The 22,112-nt window shown below is 40.2% G+C and overlaps 3 protein-coding genes across 5 annotated transcripts in view; 1 reads left to right on the forward strand and 2 right to left on the reverse strand.

The window, feature by feature from the left end:
* Positions 1–22,112, reverse strand: part of rcvrna (recoverin a) — a 218,850-nt gene that overhangs the window by 18,919 nt on the left and 177,819 nt on the right. The window lies entirely within an intron of this gene.
* LOC146982623 (dehydrogenase/reductase SDR family member 7C-B-like) lies at positions 978–6,353 on the reverse strand. Of its 3 annotated transcripts, none has more exons than XM_085783676.1 (8): positions 6,192–6,344; positions 5,121–5,203; positions 4,241–4,418; positions 4,020–4,132; positions 3,714–3,924; positions 3,529–3,621; positions 2,281–2,436; positions 978–1,527 (listed from the first exon to the last, which is right to left on the reverse strand). In XM_085783676.1, the coding sequence occupies exons 2-8, from the start codon at positions 5,172–5,174 to the stop codon at positions 1,319–1,321; spliced, it is 1,014 nt and encodes a 337-aa protein (XP_085639802.1). In that variant the 5' UTR covers positions 5,175–5,203; positions 6,192–6,344; the 3' UTR covers positions 978–1,318. The 3 variants fall into 3 exon arrangements, with proteins under 3 accessions (XP_085639802.1, XP_085639804.1, XP_085639803.1); XM_085783678.1 differs by having other exon boundaries at positions 4,995–5,203; positions 6,192–6,295; XM_085783677.1 differs by lacking the exon at positions 5,121–5,203 and having other exon boundaries at positions 6,192–6,353.
* On the forward strand, positions 7,721–20,904 carry LOC146982624 (splicing factor U2AF 65 kDa subunit-like). Its single transcript, XM_085783679.1, has 11 exons — positions 7,721–7,955; positions 10,073–10,247; positions 11,753–11,856; positions 11,988–12,139; positions 12,245–12,361; positions 13,013–13,151; positions 13,241–13,320; positions 15,870–15,992; positions 16,088–16,174; positions 18,860–19,102; positions 19,905–20,904. Exons 1-11 carry the CDS (start codon positions 7,907–7,909, stop codon positions 20,034–20,036), a joined length of 1,401 nt encoding a protein of 466 aa, XP_085639805.1. The 5' UTR covers positions 7,721–7,906; the 3' UTR covers positions 20,037–20,904.

The raw sequence follows: 22,112 nt of genomic DNA on the forward strand, positions 1-22,112 counted from the left end.
TCATTTTCTGCAAAGAAATGCCCTAAAAGACAATAGTTTTATTTCAAATTTGGGAGAAATGTTGTCAGTAGCCTAGTTTATAGAATAAAACAAGAGTGTTCATTTTACTCACCTTTAAATAGTAAAAACAGATGAACTGATCATTTTGAACAATGAACACTTTTTCAAATGGCAAAATTTTGCTCTGAACATTGATTATTGTTCACAAATTGCCGGACTGTGGGTTGCTGGTCGACTTAACCAAACTAACTGCACTACTGATCTGCCTCCTTTGCACATTTGTTTTCCCCATTTCACTCCATTACCTCACCCAGTTGTATGTATAAGGGTTTTTTCTACTTCATAATTTCTTTTTGTATATTTTTTACCTTGCTCAGTGCATACAAGCTGTCCATTTACTTGTAGTCATCATACCCATCCACACTGTGCAATATGTCTTAACAAGCAACTTATGACCACATCTGTGAGCTCCAGACCAGGCACCCTGAGGCATTTTTCTTGGTTTATCAGGGGACTTCAACCAGGCTAAACTGACGGACATCTTTCCACACTTTCACCAGCACGTTGGACCATGTTGTGTACACCAACAGACGGTGGGTGTACAGTGCGGTGCTCCGCCCCCCCCACCTTGGCTTCTCTGACCAGGTTTCCATCCTGCTGGTTCCTGCTCAGCATCCTGTGCTCAGAGACAGAGGACCACCACTGTGTGGCTCAGTGCAGCTGTCTCTACGCTCCAGGACTGTTTTGAGTGCACCAACTGGTAGGTGTTTAAGGGAAGCAGTAACTGGTGAGTGTGGGGCAGACCTAAAGGCTACCTTCCTATGCCCTTTAGGATACAGGTTTTTCCACCAGCGACCTCCGGGTTAAACATGGAAGGGCATAAGGAGCATCAGGGACTACAAAGGGAAGGATGTTGAACTCCTCGTGTCCTGGCTATTTACATCAACAAACAGGTGCAACTTTTCTTTATAATTGACTATTTTTATTCAACAAGTCTGTATGAAATAATGGATAATGATATGATATGATATAATACAGTACATATGTCATTACAACTCCCAGACCTGTTTAATACAGGGTACTCATTTTTAAAAATCCTAATTGTACAGTACATGCAAGTCTACATGTAACAATTCAACACACTTAAGGCCCACGCTCAACATGTTTTCTGGAACACATCATCTGAGGGTTCACATTTTAAGAGATTCAATGGAAAAATCTTCAGCAATTTCTTTTTCTTTTTTACTAATTTGTTTCACCCTCACTATAAAAAAACAGTGTCCGTGTCCTACAGCAATGTTCAGGATGCACTGCAGCTCTACATCTTCTCCGAGGCAGCAGCGGCGTTATTCACTCCTGCAGCCATCACGGCGAAGAACAGGTTTGGGAGGAATGATCTGGCGTAGATGGCCACCTTGGGGAGCGAGGGGGCAATTACTACCTCCTTCCTCTTGTTGTTTAAAGTTTTCACGATCTCAGTGGTCGCCTCATCTGGAGAAACACCAAGTGGCTTCTTAGTGTACAGCACTACAGAGCAAGAGAGGAGAGACAAAATGTCAAATGATACGCCTGTTATACAGAGATTACATGTTTATACAGTATTTATATCATATTTAATAGTGTATATAGTGTATTGTGAAGTCCAATGTTTTAGAAAATACAGCAGGTTTCAGGTAAACATTCACACAAACCAATTCCTACAAGGTTATATGGTGGATCCAGGGGGACTTCTGTGCCTTTGTTGTTACATCACAAAGTTACAGAAGTCCTGACGGCGTGTATTAAGGTTAACTTTTTGAATGGAAACTGTGTATTCCCTATAGGAACTAATGCTTTGATACATCCACAATGTTAATATAGCACCTAGACCTGCTTCATAATCAAAAAGAAATACAATGACATGTACTTTTTATACAATACGGGAGCTTTAATTATGCCCAGTAAGGAAGATGACTGATCATCTGAATTTGGCACCGCCATCCCCTGTCCCACCCCAGACACAACATCCATGAGTCACTCCCCTCCGGCAGAACGCCACATTCAAATCTAACCATTAGTGTCTTAGTTTATGCTGAACCAAAGCAATTTGGGGGTAAATTTCCTGCTTATGATAACGATGTCCCCCAACCAGAGGGCAAAATCAGTTCAAATAATCCTCCAGGCATTATGAGTATGCAGTACCCACTTTCACGCCTGCCTGACTGACTGACTGTAGAGACACTTTTATTATGTCCCTAAATAATATGTGTTTGTGGCCTCTGCCTGTTTTTTTTTACTCACATGACCAGATGGATTTGGAGGAGGCAGCCTGTGTGTTTTCAGAGGCAGCACGACTGATGAAGGTGTGGTTGATGGTGCTGACTGTGATGCCGTACTCCTCCACCTCAGCTCTCAGACAGTCGAAGAAGGCCTGAACTGCATGTTTGGAGGCAGCATCTGAAAAAGGTAACGCACCTCAGTGTCCTAGCTTAACACAATGACCACAAACGATACAAAGATTGCCACAATCTGCTTGGAGCTGAATGTTTAAAGGGGACATATTATGGAAATATCACTTCTTTAACATATATTTGGGTGTTTGTCTTGCCTTCTGACCTCCAAAATGTGAGAATTTACAAAAAGATCTGTAATGTGCAGGCTCCCTAGGTTGAAATCCATGTGGTTTAATGATGTCATTAGTTTTCAAATTTGCATAATACCACCCCTACCTGGTACTCGTAGAAGGGGTTCATTTGCATTTAAAGGGACAGGCACTGAAACCAGCCGTTCTGAACAGGGCTGTTTTGAGAGTATGGAAAGAGAGCTGTGATGTGTGATCCTTGGGATATTTTTGTTGGGGGGCAACCGCCATTCCAACATCCCACCAGTCCGACATAGGCCTCTAATTGTCTAAATAGCAACACTTAATTTTCTATCAAATGTCCCGTCATTCCGACAATTTTTGCCTCCTATGGTCGGAATGACGGTATTTTTTTCTTTTTTTAAACATCCTGCCTTTCCGACAATTCCTTTAATAGCGTATTTTTTCCCCAAAAGATTTTGCACTGGTTGGGTTTAGGCAATGAAGAAAGGAGTTGGTTAAGTTTAGTAAAAAGACCAGGTAGAGGCTAAACAGGCAGACTAGTCCCTGTCTGCGCTCTGCTGCGTAATTACGCACAACCATGTGGGTATTCCTCTATCAGCAGGGAGTCACCTGTTGAGTAACGCACATTTCCTTATATTGAAAGCCTTGTTGGAATGGTGGGATGTCGTAATGACAGCATGTAACCATTTTTATCATGGTCTGTGTCTTTCGTTCCCTGTTGTGTTCCTGTTTCCTGTTTTACTTTGAGGTTTGGTGTCCTGTCTTCCTGTGTGCGCCCTGCTTGTGATTACCCCAATGTGTTTCGCCTGTGCTGACTGCACCACCTGTGTCTTCCCTTGTGTATTTAACCTCAATGTCCCCAGTGTCTCCTCTGTGTTTGTTCCTCGAGTTCCATGCCAACATCAACTACTTCTGTGTTTCCCTTCATAAGCCTTTAAACTCACATGTGGTGCGGAAAGGCACAGCTAGTTTCCCCTGGATGCTGTTGACCAGGAGCAGGTGACCAGTTCTCCTGGAGATCATGGAGGGCAGCACACCTGAGACAGAGAGAGGCAACAAAAGAAATGTTTACGGCACTATTACGCTTCATTCAAAGGCCGGAAAAATCTCATCCCATTTAATCTTCTACCTTTCGCCAGTGTGACGGGTCCAAAGTAGTTGTTGTCCATCAATAGCTTGTCCATCTCCAGAGACAGACTCTGTGCAGGTGCTTTGACCTTCATGCTGCTGTTGAGGATGAGAACGTCCAGGCAGCCGTAACAGTCCATGATCTCTGCTATCACCTCAGGCATACTTTCCATATCCCCGAAATCCAGCAGCACCAGCTTGGGAGGAAACGTCTGAGAGGGAGAATAATTACTGGTCAGAAGGTGGTGGAAACTACTTACAGTATGTGTTTCCATTTCATCTCTTCTGCTCTTCTAATATACTTTACCACAGTGGGGTCGGAGGCGTTCGCCAAATCATCAGCAAGCTCTTCAAGTTTCTCCCAGTTTTTCCCACAGAGGATCAACCTCGCTCCTCCTTTGTGAAACACGCCTGCACACTCTTCATCAGCAAATCAAAAAAACAAAACAAAAACAAGACAGAACAACTGTGAATTCAAATCATGTTTAAAGATATAAGATGTAGCCATGCAGCCTCAAACACACGTACCTTTTCCAAGCCCTGACAGAGCGTCCGTTACAACCACCACCTTGTTGCGTACAGATGTTTTGGACAACAGACCCATGATGAATTCATAGAGGTAGAAAAATCCAGCTGTCAGCACGACAACACAGGGCACCAGGAGGACGGTGGTGGTCCACGTTGAGTCCATCTCTGGGAAGGTTTGCTTAAAAAAAAAAGATAATAATTAATGAAATACGCAAAAAGAAATGTTTTGTATTTTTACTCAAAACACTGGTGGGGAATTTCAGTATTACTGTATGTAAAATAGGCTTATTTGCTTTCCGATATCAGTCTCGTGTCTATGAATCACTACAAAGCTACAGCCAGCATTCATATGGCTTAGCTTAGAATAAGATTCATAGCAGAGAGAAACAGCTAGCAAAGGTTATAGACTAAATATAAGATGATGTACAAAAATTTGTAGAAAAATGTTGAAATACCATTTTTAAAATGTAGGTTGCATAATGTGTTGGTCAATTTCTTGGTCATTGTAGTTAAACAAACTAAATAATCAGTCATAGTGGTGCTAGGAGAGGCAGGCAAGCTTTTTCCACAGTTTCTACTAAGCGAACCACTGGTATCGATCTGCTTGTCTAATTTTTGTCAAGAAAACAAATAAGCTATGACAGGAATGTATAAAAAAAAAACCCACCAGTCAGTGTTGATGACGTTACACCATGAATGCTGTGGGGAGCTACAGGTGTCTGTTTTTAAAGTATGTTTAAGGACGTAAACATACTTTTTTAGATGGAAGATGATTTTTTTTTGTGTTTTCTCTGGAGGTGCAGATGAGATGGGATGGGGATGTCACAATCCGTTTAAGGATCGAATGGACAATGTGATTCACAAGAGGAACGTTTCATACCCAGAAGCTCTCCGGCTCGGTAATATTGGAATCCATCTCACCTTCTACAACCATGTTTAAATTTTAGTTTTATTCTTACAACTCTGAAACAAAAACAAGACAAGATACATTTTTAACCATGTTCTTACAGACGAAAGCAAAATGAAGAGTAAAGGGTAATAAATACAGTATTATTACTGTAATATCTATGGATTGGATTTGTGCCAACAAACTATTATCACGTATGCTTGTGCAAGGATTATTTATTGACTATTGCCCACATATCTTGTTGAAAAATCAATCAGAGGGATACACAACTATTGCAGAAACAAGATGATTCAAAACAGAAGCAATATAATTTTTAAAAGACACAAAATAACACAAAATGACTTCAACCAGATAAAAAATAATTACAAAGCACAGCTTAAAAAGATGAAACAAAACGAAAAAGACATGCAAAGCAACTTTAAAAAGATGTAAAAATGACAGTAAAGATATGTAGAACAACCATAGAGAGACATAAAAAGCTGCCACATTTGTTTGTAGTTGTTTTAAGTATCTTTCTATCTATGGAGTTATAGTGGGGAGGAGTTCATTTCCTCTAAATCTGTGAATGAACTCACTGTTTGGCTGTTTCACAATTGTCTGACAGAGTCAAAGTTTCCAGTTTTTGTCATCTGATAATAAAGACCAAGAGTCACATGTTCACGCTGTGTCCAACGGGGGATATCTGAAGATGAACTTTTGGTTTAGGTTCACCATGCCAAGTACCAGCTGTTTGTCCAAGAGGAGTCTTCTAAATATAAACTGCCCTAGAAATAGATACTGTATCTCTCACAAAGGCTGAATGTCACAGAGTACTAGTCACATTATTCCACAACAAAGTCAAGAGATGCATAAACACAAAGATAGTAACTAACGAACTAACTAACTGTCTTGCATGAATTTAAAGATTAAAGCTAAGTGTCACTCCAAAAAGAAAAAAAACTCCTCTAGTATGTTACGCAGCGTCTCTGCACTTCACACAAGAAGAGCATGACTGAGTCATCTGACCTCAATATTAAGAGAAATGAAGTTGAAGCCAGCACTTACTGCTCCTCGGGCCTCTGCAGGTATCCTGGACCGGGGTTTAATTCCTCTCTTGAGGAGCTGTAGCTGCTCGCCTCAGCAGCTCATTCACAGAGCTCTTCAGACATTAGCCAGCCTGCCTGCCTGCCTGCCTGCCACAGCAATACTCTGGGATTTGAGGTCTTTTAATAGCCCCACAGCTGAGTCAGTTATTTTCCATGTATGTTGTCAACATGTTACGTTTAGAATGGCAGGTGGGGGCTTAAGGAGGTGTTTCTATTTGCTGCCATACAGCCTCCTTTGGATGAAAGAAATTATCATTAATAATAGAAACGAGCTTTACTGGGGATATACAATGGCAAAAGATCTAATGGAGCAGGAGTTTGGGTTTTGGGGTGTAGGATGTGTGTGACCAAAATGTCCTTTTAGAATAAATTCACTTCACACATAGACACAAGCTTCTTACAATATAAGGTAACGCCCATGCATAGTTTGATTGCATATTATCAAAGCTTCAGAGAAATACACACAGCTTCAGAAACTGAACCTTCAAACCAGCCATAGGGACACCTGTAACTTTGTGATGTCACAAGCACACTCGACCAAGCCCCGCCCCAAGCACCTTAAACCATCATCTATTCTGGCCGTTCAGGATTTGGTTTCTCCAAGTGTTTTTCCCTGAAGATGTTTGTATTGTTTACAATCACAGCCAATCAGAAGAGAAGCTCAGAGCTCCCTTCTATCTGATTGGTTCACTGACCTCTTAGAAAGTTTCAGAGACAAACCCAAGAGAAGAAATGCAATTTTGACTGCTACTTCAATTAATTAATTAATTTTAAATAACTAAAAAAATGTTACAATTGATTTTATTTTTTGTGTGCATATATTGGATTGTGTTGTGGATGTTCTCGAAAATATTTTAAGTATTTTGTTAAGTTACTTTTGAAAATGGTAAAGAATGATGAAGATGCAAAGGGGTGTGTGTGTGTGTGTGTGTGTGTGTGTGTGTGTGTGTGTGTGTGTGTGTGTGTGTGTGTGTGTGTGTGTGTGTGTGTGTGTGTGAGTGAGAGAGAGAGAGAAATTAATGGCTCGAAAATTCCGTCAATAAAGTTAGAAATGGTAACCGGATGTTGACATCATCACAATAAAAGCATAAAGTTTAAAGTCGAGCACTTATTGTGCAACTTTATGCAACAAACAAAAGCCTATTTTTTCCTGTTAACACCAGAAACTACACTGCTGAAAATTGTGTGTTTTTTGGTTGAGTACAAAACAAATTCCAACTTTAACAATAATCATCATTTGTACAAAAAACCATAACTTTATTCTCTGTGTGTATCAAGTAATTAGCACATTGCAAATAAATATGATTGAATTAGAGGAGAGGTTTTAGGCTACAACCAACAATTACTGTCATAACCAGTGAATCTGACAATATATTTTGTTATTAACGCGAGAGAAAGTAGAAAGAAAGATAAAAATCTAATCAAGCTAAATATAATATTCATATCAGGCAAGTGCGTTTATTTTGAAGGTTGTAACCGGATATTGATCGTTAATTGTGTGTGTCTTAACTCCGGGAGCTTTCTCCGGTCCTCTGCTGCTGCACTGACAGCGGTTCTTCTGCTTCTTCTTCTTCTTCTTCTAGGTTTCCCCGTTGGCTTCTCAGACGAGCCAGACCTGCGATATTATATCATAATATATTAAATACAACACAGCAACACAACACAACCGGTGCAATGTCGGATTTCGAGGAATTTGAGAAGCAGCTGAGCGAGAATCGACAAGGTGAGTGTTAATATCGGTCTGTGTGTGTCTGTGTCTGTGTCTCTGTGTCTCTGTGTCCCAGTTCGGTTCGGTCTGCAAGCTAGCAAATGCAATGCAACGTTTGTGCGTAACGTCAGCTCCCCATATTATTTTTATGAATGGATAACGGACCCGTCAGCAACTTTAACGGGCAGTTTTTCTCCGCCATGACTCAGCTCGTGCGCTTTTTTTTTTTTTACATGTCAGCATAAATGTCACAGTAGTGTTTCATCCACCTCATCCTTGAGCCTCCTGTTCAACCGTTGTTTTTATTTATTTTTTATTTTTTATTTTTTTAAACACAATTCTCAATGGAGTCTGGCCACCGGCGCGAGCTTCTAACGTTACTGCACGAGACAGCAATTGCAAAATTCCATTTAATTCACGAGCTTTTCTTTTTTTTTCTTTCTTCGTCTCCAATAAGGAAACACAGAGGTAGAAATGACCGACTGTGACATTTTCTCAATCGCCATGTTCCACTTTTTTTTTTTAAATTCGATATCATTTACGGATAGGTGACCAATTTCTCAACACTGGTGGTTCAGGTGTCTCTTATTGATCTGTCACCTGCACAGATCATTACAAACAATGTAGGCTATGCATCACTGAGTAGAGTAGCCTAAATGAACACACAGGAAAAAAATAGTATGGTGGTGATTGATAGTAAATGTCAAAGAAGAAAAAGATGCCTAGTTTCATCTTCCCCATTGTGATGATATCCTGTTTTTTTGTTTGTTTCTTTTATTTGATACAGAATAACTTCATTTATTTGCAGATGTCACACTAGACTTTTGGGAGAATTGTGTTTTCATTTCCGATAAGTCCAAAATATCTATACATTATTCAAAAAAAAAAGTAGGCCTACCAAACAATACTGATCAACTTACAGGCTGCATTCAGGTACAGTGAGGTAGAACAGTGAGGTTTGTACTAGTAGCTAATGTATTACACAAGAGAAAAACATTACACATCTGAAACTTGACATTCAATTACAGCAGAGCTGCCAGGTGGATCAGATCTATAACAGAAGTAAAGGACGTCTCTTATTGATCTGATATAAGGTCACGAGCCTCATTCAGCCTGACATTTCCATGACACAAGGTTAAACACGTTAAACTGTCAGAAATCTGCAGGAGATGTGATGCAGTGGCTTCAACACAACACAGAGGAGACTGGAGGGAATCAAAGTGTGTCATTATCAGGGAATCATGGAGGGTGTTGTGTTTGGTTTGTGTGACCTGAGGCACCTGGGTGGATTTATTCATGCACCTGTCTTATTTCAAGTCAACTTGCACTGACTGAAATTCTCTTCATAATGAATTCAGTTCACCCACCTTGAGGTTTTTCCTCAGGTCCCAGATTGCGGGGGGAGTCGGGGACTGATTTAGTTTTATTCCGAAAGAGAAGTGCAGCTCTAAAACCTGAAGGGTTTCTGAGTTCCCAGAAAACCACCGCACATTTTCACTGTGGCTCATTGATTTCTGTTGGACACACACACACACTGCTGGGTTGTTGTGGCCGTGGTTCATCTCAAGTTGTAAAAGCTCAGTGAGACCACTCGAGGCTCAGGTGATAAATTCTGGGAAGTCTCAAAACCATTCCTGGACTTCTGTAATGATGATAATAATAATAATGGGAAGAACCACAACTAACATGACAACACTAAAGAATCACTGTTGCCATGTTTTGTTTTTTTTACCCATTTAATTACATTTTTGAGTGTGTGTTTGTTTTGTTCTTGCTTTGTGTTTTAAAGGGCTGTGAGTGTGTGTGTTTGTTTTGATCCCCAAGGGGGTGCGGGTGGGTGGGATGTGGGCTTTGGAATAATAAAACAAAACCAATTGTACAAACGTGGAACTCTCTAACCTGGTGTTTTATTAAAAATACTCATGTTGACATTAAATTGACCGAAACGCAGTTATATTAATGCACATTACTCCAGAAATAAACAGCGCAATGGTATATCAAAAGATCAATCCAAGGATTTTGTGAATCGATATCGGATCTTTCAAATGAATTGAATCGATTTACCCAGCCCTAACATACACTAGTAGTTATTTTTCTTATATAAAAATACTTGTTGGTGCTGTTTTTTCCAGAGCGAGAGCGGGAGAGACACAAAAAGAGGAGTCGGAGTGGATCTGCGGGCCGAGGCGACAAACATCGCAGCTGGAGCAAAGACCGAGGGAGCCGCAGTCGAGAGAAACGGAGCCGGAGCAGAGACAGGAAGAGCCGGGACCGCCGGAGCTCCTCCCGGGACCACAAGAAGCACAGGTCAGTGGTCGGAGGCTGCAGACTCATCGTACAGGTAGTAGAACCACATAGTTGCTGCTACTAGTAGCATAAAGGGATAGTTCAACATTTTGGCAAATTGGCCCATTGCCATAATCCCTTTAGTCATAGCAGTAGGTTCGTTACCTTTAATTGTCGGTGCAAGCAATTTTTTAGAACAGTGGAACAGAGCCGCGAGCTGCTCAGAGCTACGCTACGGAGGCTGATGGGATTTCTTGGTTTCCCTCATCAAACTCATCAAATACACAATCCAACAACTCCAAAACGCTCTGGTGGACAAGTTGTGACCTTCACCACGCTATGAGATAATAACAGAACGTTACGACAAGGAGTTGTTTTAGAGGTAAATGCAGAGACTGCTTGCTGAAAAACTGCCCTCGATGGGAACGGACATTTGCATGAATTTACCTCTAAAACAACTCTGTCTGGTAACGTTCTGTTATTATCTCATAGCGTGGTGAATGTGCAGGTCACAACTTGAGTTTGATGAGGGAAACCAAGAAATCCCATTAGCCTCCGTAGCGTAGCTCTGAGCAGCTCTCGGCTCTGCTCCGCCGTTCTAAAAATAGCTTGCACCGACAATTAAAGGTAACGAACCTACTGCTAAAACTATAGGGATTATTGCAATGGGCCAATTTGCCAAACTTCTGAACTATCCCTTTACACCTGTAATAAGTAGTTTCTGGTCACCTGGTGGCAGCAGAAATGCAGCATCCAGCTATTATCAACTTTTGAATTCACATAAACTTCCAAACTTTATCTACACAACCTGCAGTGACAGAGCAATACGAGTGGATTTTATGACTGCAACAACTTTATGATTGAACGAAACAAAACAGTACAGAAAAGTGAAAACTGCTTTAATGATGGCGCTGCTGCTGTATTCAGCTGTCAGAGGCCTGAAACTGAAGCAGCTGAACAGAACTTGGCTTTCGTTGATCATCTTTTATTTGCACCTTCACGTTTCTGTGACAACAGTTAGATGGTGTTTTTCTTTCAGTTGTTGAACCATGTCGGCCTGAAGCTTGGTTCAAGTTCAGAGGAGGCTGTCGAAAGCGATTTGGGGTAATGTGGTAACAGCTGCAGTTTGTGAAATTAAAAGGAGACAAAGCAGGCCAGCAGAATCACAGAAACAATGGATGTTTTATTGTCTTTTTCATTGTTTCATTCATCCTCTTGGTATTTTCTGTATCGATTTATACATCATTTGATCCATAACATGTCCGTCAGTTTCCTGCAGCCTAACGCGATGTCTTCAAATCTAGTTCTGTCAGGTTGATGCCTAAAACTGGAGGATTTTTTTGTTCAGGTTGAACATAAAGCAAAGAAAAGCAGCAAATCTTCCCCTGTAGAAGCTGAAGCCAGAGAAGATTATCTTGTTTTCTTGAGAAATTGCTCCCTGGTTAGATAATTTATGTCAGGTGTCTTTGAATAACTTAACTGGAGGGTCTTTAATGCATCTTATTTCGTCTGCCCTCTGTATCCAGCCACTCTCCGAGGCGAACGAGGAAGAAAAGGACCTGCAAGTACTGGGATGTGCCTCCTCCAGGCTTCGAACACATCACACCAATGCAATATAAAGCTATGCAAGGTACTTCTCCTGCTCTCACTTGCAATGAGTCATTGTAACTGTCTGTAATGAGATGAAGGGGTAAAAGGTTGCCGGAGCTAAAAAGCGCTGCAGCTGAAGGTGAAGCTCTGTCCTTTATGTTTTTCCCTCAGCTGCCGGGCAGATACCAACAATAGCTCTGCTGGCAACATCCACCACCACTGGAGTGGCTGCAGCGCCGACACAAGTGCCCATAGTTGGCAGTCAGATGACGAGACAAGCCAGACGCCTGTATGTTGGAAATATTCCCTTTGGGGTCACAGAGGTAGCGTCCCTAGTTACTGTTTTCTTCTGTTTCTACTTCGACAACAGATTTTTTCATGATGCTGTGTTTTTCCAGTCACACTTTTGTGTTTTTCTCGCACCGCAGGAGTCCATGGCCGAGTTCTTCAACGCTCAGATGCGACTCGCCGGCCTCTCACAAGCTCCGAGTAACCCCGTGCTCGCTGTGCAGATCAATCAGGATAAAAACTTTGCTTTCCTAGAGGTGTGTGTGTTTCTGATCCCATTTCACCAACAACACAGCAACTAAATATTCCAATGAGCAGTAAACAGCTGAAAACACAACAACCAGGTGTGCCTTTGCATCTGTAATCAATCTAATGAATGTACAGTAATTTATTTAATCCATTGACAAAGCCAATCAAAAAAAGCAGAACAAAATCTCAAATCTTGAAGAAGAATAATCTTATTTAATCTTTTCTTCCTTCTTGAGATGTTAATTAACTACGCAAACAATTCAATAAAGTTCAAATTAAAATAGCTGCTGGCCAACACAGACTCTCACACTCCTGTGTTCGTTTCTAGGTTACAATTCATCTCAAACCGTTCAAAGCGGCTTAGACAATGATTTACCTGCCATAACAGAAGAGAGCAGAACAAAACCTAATTAATGCTTTTCATTGTATTTTCCCAACAATAAAGTTGCTTTTATCAAAACTAGAGATTACACGTAGCGTAAATTACACATGTCAGATAATTGTTTGCATACACAAACCAACCAACAACACTCTTTTGTGACAGTAATGGGTCAGTATCAGTTTTACTGCCGATCTGTCGATGCTGCAAAGTTGTTTTCCTCCTCCATCGTTATGTTTTCAGCAGCAACTCTTACTGCATGTTTTTTTTTCTTGTTCAGTTTCGGTCTGTGGACGAGACGACACAGGCCATGGCCTTCGATGGAATCATTTTCCAGGGTCAGTCGCTGAAGATTAGAAGACCTCACGACTACCGACCTCTGCCCGGTATCTCGGAGCAGCCAGCTTTTCACGTCCCAGGTAAAAGTACGCTTTGACGTTTTCTATATGTGATATAACGAGGGTGGATTGAATTAACTTCTTTTTTTTCTTCTTTCTTTTCTGTGCAGGCGTCGTCTCCACCGTCGTTCCAGATTCGCCCCACAAACTGTTCATAGGAGGCCTGCCCAACTACCTTAATGACGACCAGGTATTTAACTGAAAGCAGACTGAACAGGTGCACTCATGTTTCCTCAGTTTTCTCTCAGTTTCTGAGGTGACACAAATGTCAAAATAGCTGCAGTGAATGACCCCACAGTGTAAATGCAAAATAAGATAAAACATAATTAAAGTTGATCAAATACAGTGTAGGGGAAATGAAACAAGTTCATATTTAATTACTGTGTGGATGTGTATCTTATATTTTAAAACATTCAGATCGAACAACTTCTACACATCCGTTTTTTTTTCTCAATATATATGTCTGAAGCTTTTATTTTGCTAAATCTATCTGATATTAAACACACAGTTTTAATTCTGTCATTAATTATCAAAGAATAATAACAAAGGAGGGATTTTGTGACTTGGCTATCGAAGTAAACTGCTTATACCTTTCTCATGTTAAGCGTACTGCTTTAGGAAAGGTAAGCAATGTCCAGTATATTTACATTAGAGACTTGTTCTTTGTGGTTTTTAGGCCTGACTCTTGCTCCTCACGTATTTACGTCTGGATTGTCGAAGAAAAAGTCCACCTTAAGAAACCATGTTGTCATGGTGAAATATTTCATAGACCCCCTGCTGCTCTGTCTCTAAAGGTTAAATTAATCAGAGCAGGAAACTTAGGAGATGAGGACCTTTCACTAAATATACAGTTAATTAGCTGTAGGTTTAGATGATTGAATAATTAGTTGCTCTCATAAAAAAATTATGCTTAATGGTTTTATCGTTCTTAATTAATTTCTTATGCAATAACAAACTCCAGCTTCCGTCTATAAGAAAACTTTTATAATCATTGATCTTAATAATAATACATCTCACACTTTTGATGCAATACTATCAAGTCCTAAGGCAAAGAAAAAGTTTATCTTTCTATCTGTGCTATAATGTCCCAACTTCTGGGCTTTTATTTTGAAATATGTACCTTTTACAATGACAAAATAACAACAACAAAAAGTATTTAACAATCATAAATCTCTTTTACGTTGATAATTAGATGTGTCAGGAAGTTGAAGGTGGACTTTTTCTTTGAGAATATCAACATTAACAGTAAATAGGCCAACATACAATAATTGATTTTAATAGTTGTGTAGAGAAGCAGTGTGACAGTAGATCTCCATCTGTGCTCCCAGGTGAGCAGAGGATGTGAATTAAATTCTAACTGTCCATTCTGTCTCACTAACATTTAATTAGTTTAACAGAGCACATGTAGCCTGATGTATATTATTCACTGACTTATATATATATATTTATATATATTATTTATACTTGCAGTCACTATCACTGCGTTGATACTCACAGCTCTTTCATTTTTGTTCCCCCACTTTGTCCCCAGCTAGGGGCCTGTAAGATCGTTAAGTCTGCGCTCATAATTTGTTCAGTAGTACTCATCTACTGCTGCCATGCCAACATGTAACACAAGGCAAGTAAGACATTCTGGTCCTCACACGGATACACTCGGAGCCAGCAGGCTCCCTTACTGGCTGCTTTCTTTCTCCCATCATGCTTTTGGAGCGCGTTTAGGACCCGGGGATTATTATGGGTTAAGGACTGATCATTAAGATTTGGAGATGTAGTTTTTGTTGTTGTTGTTGTTGGTGGTTGTGGTTGTGGGTGGGGGTGTGGTAATGTTTTAATGTAAAGGTAAGACTGTGTTAACAGACTGTCTGACTGTTCTGGTGCAGTCACCACCGGAGAGTCACTTAAACTCCTTTTAATTATATTAATTTTTATTTATATTTTACAGCTGAGTTTGAATCTCAGTATGAGACTTTTTCTGACTCATTTCATTTCTTTGTCTCAACAACTCTCAATGTTACAGCTTAGAGCTGTAACTGATGTATCTGATTGATTGATTAGTTTAGAGATCTTTCATAATGTTTTTCTCAACACCTACAGTAAACTTTCAGCTGATATTGAGAACTGATATGTATACTAAACATAAACAGATACATGATTTACATACAGATTTTAAGATGGTCCATGCACTGTTGTCTACCCACGCTGCCTTTTTACTGATGGGACATGACATGTCGACATTTTTCTTGTCGGCTTAACATTAACGTTACAGTAATCTTCTTGGCTGCTCTTTAACTGGAGCCACCAGTAGCTGCTCAGCATAACTTCCTGTGTAGGCTCCTGTTTTAGAGCAGAGAAGAACTGATTGCCGTCTTATCTGGGTGTGAAAAGTAAAGTTTATGAATGATACGAACAGTGCATAGTCTTATATACTCCCCAAAACCCACACTATATTATACTGTAGGCAGCATTGAGGTGTCTCTGATAACTGATAACCAAGATAATCATTATTTGCAGCTACAGTATATTCCAGTGAATTTCCTCAGGAGGTTGTTAGACGTACTATACAGACTACCGTAGCACATTTTGTTGTTGAATTCAGCAGAGTAAAATATTCTCAGTCCGTAACCTGTGATCTGATTTTGAGTATCAAATGGACATTTAGAATTCACTCTGTGCAATTAACACGTGGTGTTCGCTGTGAGCTGCCGGCCTCACATGCGGCTGTCTGACTCTGTTGTGCAGGTGAAGGAGCTCTTGACCTCGTTCGGGCCGCTCAAAGCGTTCAACCTAGTGAAGGACAGTGCCACGTCACTGTCAAAAGGTTACGCCTTTTGCGAATACGTCGACATCAGCGCCACTGATCAGGTAACGAACGATGGTGCACGGCTTCTTCTTTTTCTTCTGTGTGTGTGTGTGTGTTTGATGGGTTGCTCACAGCTGTGTGTGTGCCCCGTCATCAGGCAGTCGCTGGACTCAATGGCATGCAGCTGGGAGACAAAAAGCTGATCGTCCAGAGGGCGAGCGTGGGAGCCAAAAACGCCAATCCTGTGAGTAGGAATCGTTTACCCTTTAGCCTTCTGAAGCAGCACAAGCACAGACATCCACTCTGTTCCTTTCAAACCACACTGTTGCAGCAGTCTGTCTGCTTAAAATGACATTAACGCCAACCACAGAGACAAGTGGGGAATATGATGAAGAGCCTTTTTTTTTTTTTTTCATAACAGAGCTACTCTATCTTTATTTTTGACCACATGTCTAATCAGATCAGAAGGGTTTGGTTATAACTGAGTAAACTGTTGTTTGTTCAGAAGACGTTGGATCACGGCAGCTCACAAATCCTGTGAGTCATCACCTCCTTTTAAACCTCCCTTTCCACAATGCTCATGTTTTATTCTTTAAACGAACAACAGCGCAAAATCTGCTATGTGACATTTACCGTCATGACAAATAGCATCAGAATGATGTGGTTATATAAACAGCTTCATGGACGTTTTTTTTTTTTTTTTCAATTTATTTCTATCATGATTTTATAAGTATGGTGGTGTCAAGCTCAGATTCAGCTCATCCACATCCACCAGGGGTAGACAATAAGGGAAATTTGCCACTGGCCCTCCGGGCCAGTGGCTTTTGAAGATCACTGGCCCCACCATTCTAACCACTGGCCCAAGACAATAGGTATCGATCCCCATATTAACGAAAAACAACATATCCCAGCCAATTCCTGCGGTCTCGCCATCGAGGCTGATTCTGATACTTTCTGATACCATTACTAGTCAATTTCCAACATTCTTGATACTTATTCAATACCACGATCTTGTAGTTTCTTGAGATTTTGGGGGATTATTTTGTTATATGTATTTTAGTGATTATGTATGAGTTGGTATATTTGTGTTTAATTTTTGTATGTTGTTATTTATTTGAGTCTGAGGATTTATATCCTGTATCAGATATTTTTCATTCAATTTCATTAAAGAAGGTCAAAAAAAGTGCTTTTAAATTCATCAGGCTACTTTATTTAATAAATAAATAACTGTTTCACATATTTAGCCTCCACTGTGGTTTAACAATGAAGTAAAAACAGAGTTAAAATGGTAAATATGCCTCAACACAAACATGAAGTTATGTAGTCATTACTTTTATCCTCCAAGTAGTTCAGTGATATAACTGTTGTTCTCATTCATTCACGTTTAGGCTGTTTCCACAGATTGGTGCAAAACTGACTCATTGTTTCATTTTCAGCTCAGTTTTGCGTTTACACACGTTTTTTTGTTGTTGTTATTATGGTCTAAATGTCACGTGACGTGCCACCGCTGTGGCGCACACCGAACAGCTGGCGCCCCAGCGCGAGCTCTGGCCCGTGTGTAACGTTCAGGACTCGACCCGACGCGCTGAGGAGGAGGGAAGTTTCATGGTTAAGAAAAAGGTTTTTATCGGTTCTTGTGACGACCTTCTATCAGCAGCAGTGAGTGAGCTGGAGCTGCAGCTGCAGCTGCTTGCAGGTGGTGCTGCCGTGCCAGGGCACAGCGCTGGCTGCGCACAGAAAGTAGATGTCTCTGTCGTTGATCGGGTCGGGATCTCTTAGCACTAATTACCGAGACGATTTGACAGTTATCATTTCAAACCACAGGGATTTAATGTGAAATTAGATTTATTTATTTACTTGTTATATTTTTTTCAAGGCATTATTTTCACTGGCCCCACCGGGCCAGTGTTTGGAGCGTTCTGGTGGCCCTGACGGTTTGAAAAGTATGTCCGGGCCACCGGGCCATTTATATTGTCGACCCCTGTCCACAACAACATGATTTCCTGAAGAAGCCTCTTCTTAATCAATTAGCTGGAGCACTTTTCTGTTCACGCACCTTCATGATTCAATGGGTTTGAACTTGTTCGAGCTTTGTACTCTGAAAAACAAAACAAAAACAAAAAAGAGTATAAACACAATTTCTCTGATCTGTTGGTGACAATCTGTTGCTGTTTAACATCAGACTTTGTTTGTGGTGAGAAATCCTCAGTCTCCTGAGAAAAATCTTTCCAGGGACACTTCTGTTTTCCCTCTTGTGACATATCAAAATGTTCCTCTGTTAAAGGGATAGTTCAACATTTTGGCAAATTGTCCACTGCCATAATCCCTACAGTATAGTCAAGGCAGTAGGTTTGCTACCTTTATTTGTCAGTGCAAACTCCTCAAATACACAATCCAACAACTCCAAAACGCTCTGGTGGACAAGTTGTGACCTGCACATTCACCACGCTATGAGATAATAACAGAACATTACGAGACATAGTTGTTTTCGAGGTAAATTCATGCAAAACCGCTGATGCGCGTTCCCGTTGAGGGGAGTTTTTCAGCAAGCAGTCTCCGCATTTACCTCTAAAACAACTCTGTCTCATAACGTTCTGTTATTATCTCATAGCGTCACAACTTGTCCACCAGAGCGTTTTGGAGTTGCCAAAATGTTGAACTATCCCTTTAAAAATGCCTGTTGGTATAAAACTGGACACACACACTCTGAGCTGTAACTGTATTTATAATTGGATTTTTTATATCATGTGACCAAAAGGAGCTCAATTTTCTCACTGTTGGACTGAAGGGTCAACAGAAAGATCACTCCAACATGTTAATTGACTCTAAAGGCAGAGGGAGGGGATGGGATGGCAGGAAGCAGCGGGTTTTATGGGAAATAAATTGACTATGAGATTACTATGAGATAACTCTTTTCTCCAACCCACAGACCTCCATCATAGAGACCCCGGTGACGCTGCAGGTCCCCGGGCTCCAGCGGCTGCAGAACTCTGGCATGCCCACGGAGGTGCTGTGCCTTCTCAACATGGTGATGCCCGAGGAGCTGGTGGACGACGAGGACTACGAGGAGATCCTGGAGGACATCCGCGAGGAGTGCTGCAAGTACGGCAGCGTCCGCTCCATCGAGATCCCCCGGCCCGTCGACGGCGTGGAAGTCCCCGGCTGTGGAAAGGTGAGCACCTTTTTATTTATACTTTATGAATTAACTTTAGACTGTATTAACTTGTTTTATTCTAACCATTAATAATAAAGGCTTATCAGCTTGGTTTGTGTTAGTTTAGAAGAAATGTTATGTCTTTGCTTCTAATTCGCACACATTAGAAACATGCTGTTATTTCTGCTGTGGAATAAATTATGAAATTAATATAATTTATACTGTATGGGACCAATTTTCTCTAAACAGGAAGTCTTCATCACAACTCTTTTATCTGCACTCTTCCCTGGGATTAAAACATTTTAAAATAATTACTTCCTGAGTGAATGTACTGCATCATGCTGACAGTAGAATAACAGTTTATCTTGGGAAGGAAACACTCGACAAATTTTCTCATCTGCTGAAAATAAACATCTCTCAACATATTTGATGGAGCTCAGGACTCGTCAGGAGGATGTACCGGTACTCTATAACAATTTCACAGTATAAACATAGAATCTGTATGCAACAGCTTAAACCTGTCTGGTGCTCAGAAAAGCCCTGAACATTAATTACCATGAGGTACCAACCAAGAGTTAAATAATTAATGACAGTACGACTTTCACCTCTCTCAGTTTGGAGGGATCGATCCTGCCGCTGGGTGACAGCTGCAGAGGAAAGACTGGCATTTCTGTAAAAACCACAGACAATTACCCTCAGTAAACAACTATGATTGTAAAACACATCAATGCCACCCATGCTCTCCTGTCATCCATCCCTAGTTTGCACCAGACTGCTCATCTCCTGTGCATTTTGTTTTATTTGTTGTGTATGATTTCAGATCTTCGTGGAGTACGTCTCCGCGGCAGACTGTCAGAAAGCCATGCAAGCCCTCACCGGCCGCAAGTTTGCCAACAGAGTGGTGGTCACCAAATACTACGATCCAGACATGTATCACAGACACGAGTTTTAAAGCACAGATGAGTCCGACGGAGAACCCCCCCTCCTCTTTTTTTCTGTTTGTAAGCTTGGGTTCAGTCACTTCCTTTACTCCTCTGAATGTCGTGAACGTGTCCTTAGAGACTGGACTGGAAAAAGGTATTTTATTACATCTTCTACTCTTCAAACCGAACTGCGGTGTGTGTTTTCTTCAGTACTGAATATCTAACTCCCAGCTTTAGCCTAATACCCTCCACAGTGAGCTGAACTCATTCTGAATGAAAAAAAAGAAGAAAAAAAATACTGTAGTATCCATTACATTTGCAGTAGAATGAATGTGACATGTATCTTACTTAAACCTAAACTAATACTGCCTGACAATGCCAGAGTAGCTGTCTATCAAGTATGCACTACGTGAGAAAAAACAACGGTCTAATGTTTAGATTTCCCTCCTGAGCACAAATATTTCTTTCTGTTTTAGACCCAGACTTGACAAGCCATTATAATGTTAATTGTGTGGCTATGAGAAGAACAAAAAAAGTTTTTAATTTATTTATTTATTTTTGCAGAGTAATATTTTTCCTCTATATGTCATATATTAATGTTCCTTAAACATATACGATGCTATTAACTGTACTGCTTATGAAGACCAAATGTCGACTTGTTTTGTTAAGTGCTTTTTGTCGCCGTGGCCTCAAAGGTCATTTTGTAAATAAGAAACATTGACGTCTCAACGTATAAAATCGGCCATGCACACTGGAAGCTACTTGAATTAGAACAATAATTTGAGCAAAAGATTAATCATCACAACTGAAAAGATTTGATCAAATACTGTTGACTGTTTTTAAACCCTACCGAACAGTGACTATCCAGTGGAAACTTAGTAAAGGTAATGTAGGCCTGTTTACAAACCCAAAAGTTGTAACAATTTATGCTAATGGAGTCTTCCCTTATAAAAAGAAAAATCTGAAATCAAATAACTAACATGGAATTCATATAGCAATTCTGCCTTGACATTGTTTTTAAATGTGCTGTGTGAGAAAGTAAAGTTTAATCAGCATAGCAACAATAACAATTGAGGGTGGAGCTTAACCTACACAGCAACAGAAACTAAGGATGGGCAGGGATTAATAAACAGTCATTTGTATTCCTCCAAACCAGCAATAGCTTACAACTAACTGTTTAAGTCAGAATAACAAAATCAAATTAAAACTTGTCTACATGGTCTCATGTGAAAAAAAATAAAGCAGATATGCACATGTTAAGAAATGCACCTTTACGTTTTGTAGATAGCATAATGAATGAGTTTTTTAAGCTTTATTCTTTGTGTGCCATTTTGCATCTGTTGAAGAAAATGTACTAAAAGTAGAGCATTAATTTATTATGAAATATAATTTATCTGCATCATAAAGTGCAGGCACAAATAGAGTACCCAAACAACTATATGAGAAATTGGGATGATGACTTGGTTTGCACATACAGAAAATGTTAACTAATTGTATTTTAATGTAATCAGCGGAACATACCAAACAATGATAAACTGTTGTATTTTATACATTTTGGATGGCCAGAAATTTTAATCATATTTAGTTTGTACAATCCCTTCCACTGCCATTGACTTGAATAAATGCTTGCAACCACTATCAGTCTGTCTGTGTGGGATTCTTCTTTTTCTCTCTAATACCAGTGACATAAACATTGCATCAGTGACAAATTTATTCCAGGGGAATTTAATGGGCATTTGTTGTGGTAGTCTTGGGTTATCTTTTACAGAATTAAGAAAAGCAGCCCTCCAGTGGTCAGAGGGAAGAACTGCACCACTTCATAACATTCACAAAAAGTGTTAAATTTATTGTAATCATTCAATTGTGAAGGACTTAGCATAGGCCTAATTGTTGCAAATAAAAGCAGTGCTATTTCTATTTGTGATAAATACATTAACATGGTGCTGCTTTCAGATGTGAAGATGAACCTGCATGAGCATCAATACAAGTGCCAAAGCAGACAAAGTCGTATTAACAATGATAAAATATTCCTGTACCTTTGCTGTGTCCATAAAGAAATACCCTCTGTAACATACATGTATAAACTCAAATTTAAAGCTTGTCTG

This window comes from Trachurus japonicus, chromosome 8 (genome assembly GCF_045865225.1).
Source record: "Trachurus japonicus isolate A0001 chromosome 8, Traja_1.0".
Classification (NCBI taxonomy): Eukaryota; Metazoa; Chordata; class Actinopteri; order Carangiformes; family Carangidae; genus Trachurus; species Trachurus japonicus.

Coding starts and splice junctions, on each gene's coding strand:
- LOC146982623 (XM_085783676.1), bottom strand. CDS start 5,174: ATGGTTGTAGAAGGTGAGATGGATTCCAATATTACCGAGCCGGAGAGC. Junction 3,622..3,713: donor ACCCGTCACACTGGCGAAAG/GTAGAAGATTAA, acceptor TCTCTGTCTCAG/GTGTGCTGCCCTCCATGATC. Junction 2,437..3,528: donor TGTGCCTTTCCGCACCACAT/GTGAGTTTAAAG, acceptor TACCTTTTTCAG/ATGCTGCCTCCAAACATGCA.
- LOC146982624 (XM_085783679.1), top strand. CDS start 7,907: ATGTCGGATTTCGAGGAATTTGAGAAGCAGCTGAGCGAGAATCGACAA. Junction 12,362..13,012: donor AAAACTTTGCTTTCCTAGAG/GTGTGTGTGTTT, acceptor TTTCTTGTTCAG/TTTCGGTCTGTGGACGAGAC. Junction 16,175..18,859: donor GAGCCAAAAACGCCAATCCT/GTGAGTAGGAAT, acceptor TCCAACCCACAG/ACCTCCATCATAGAGACCCC.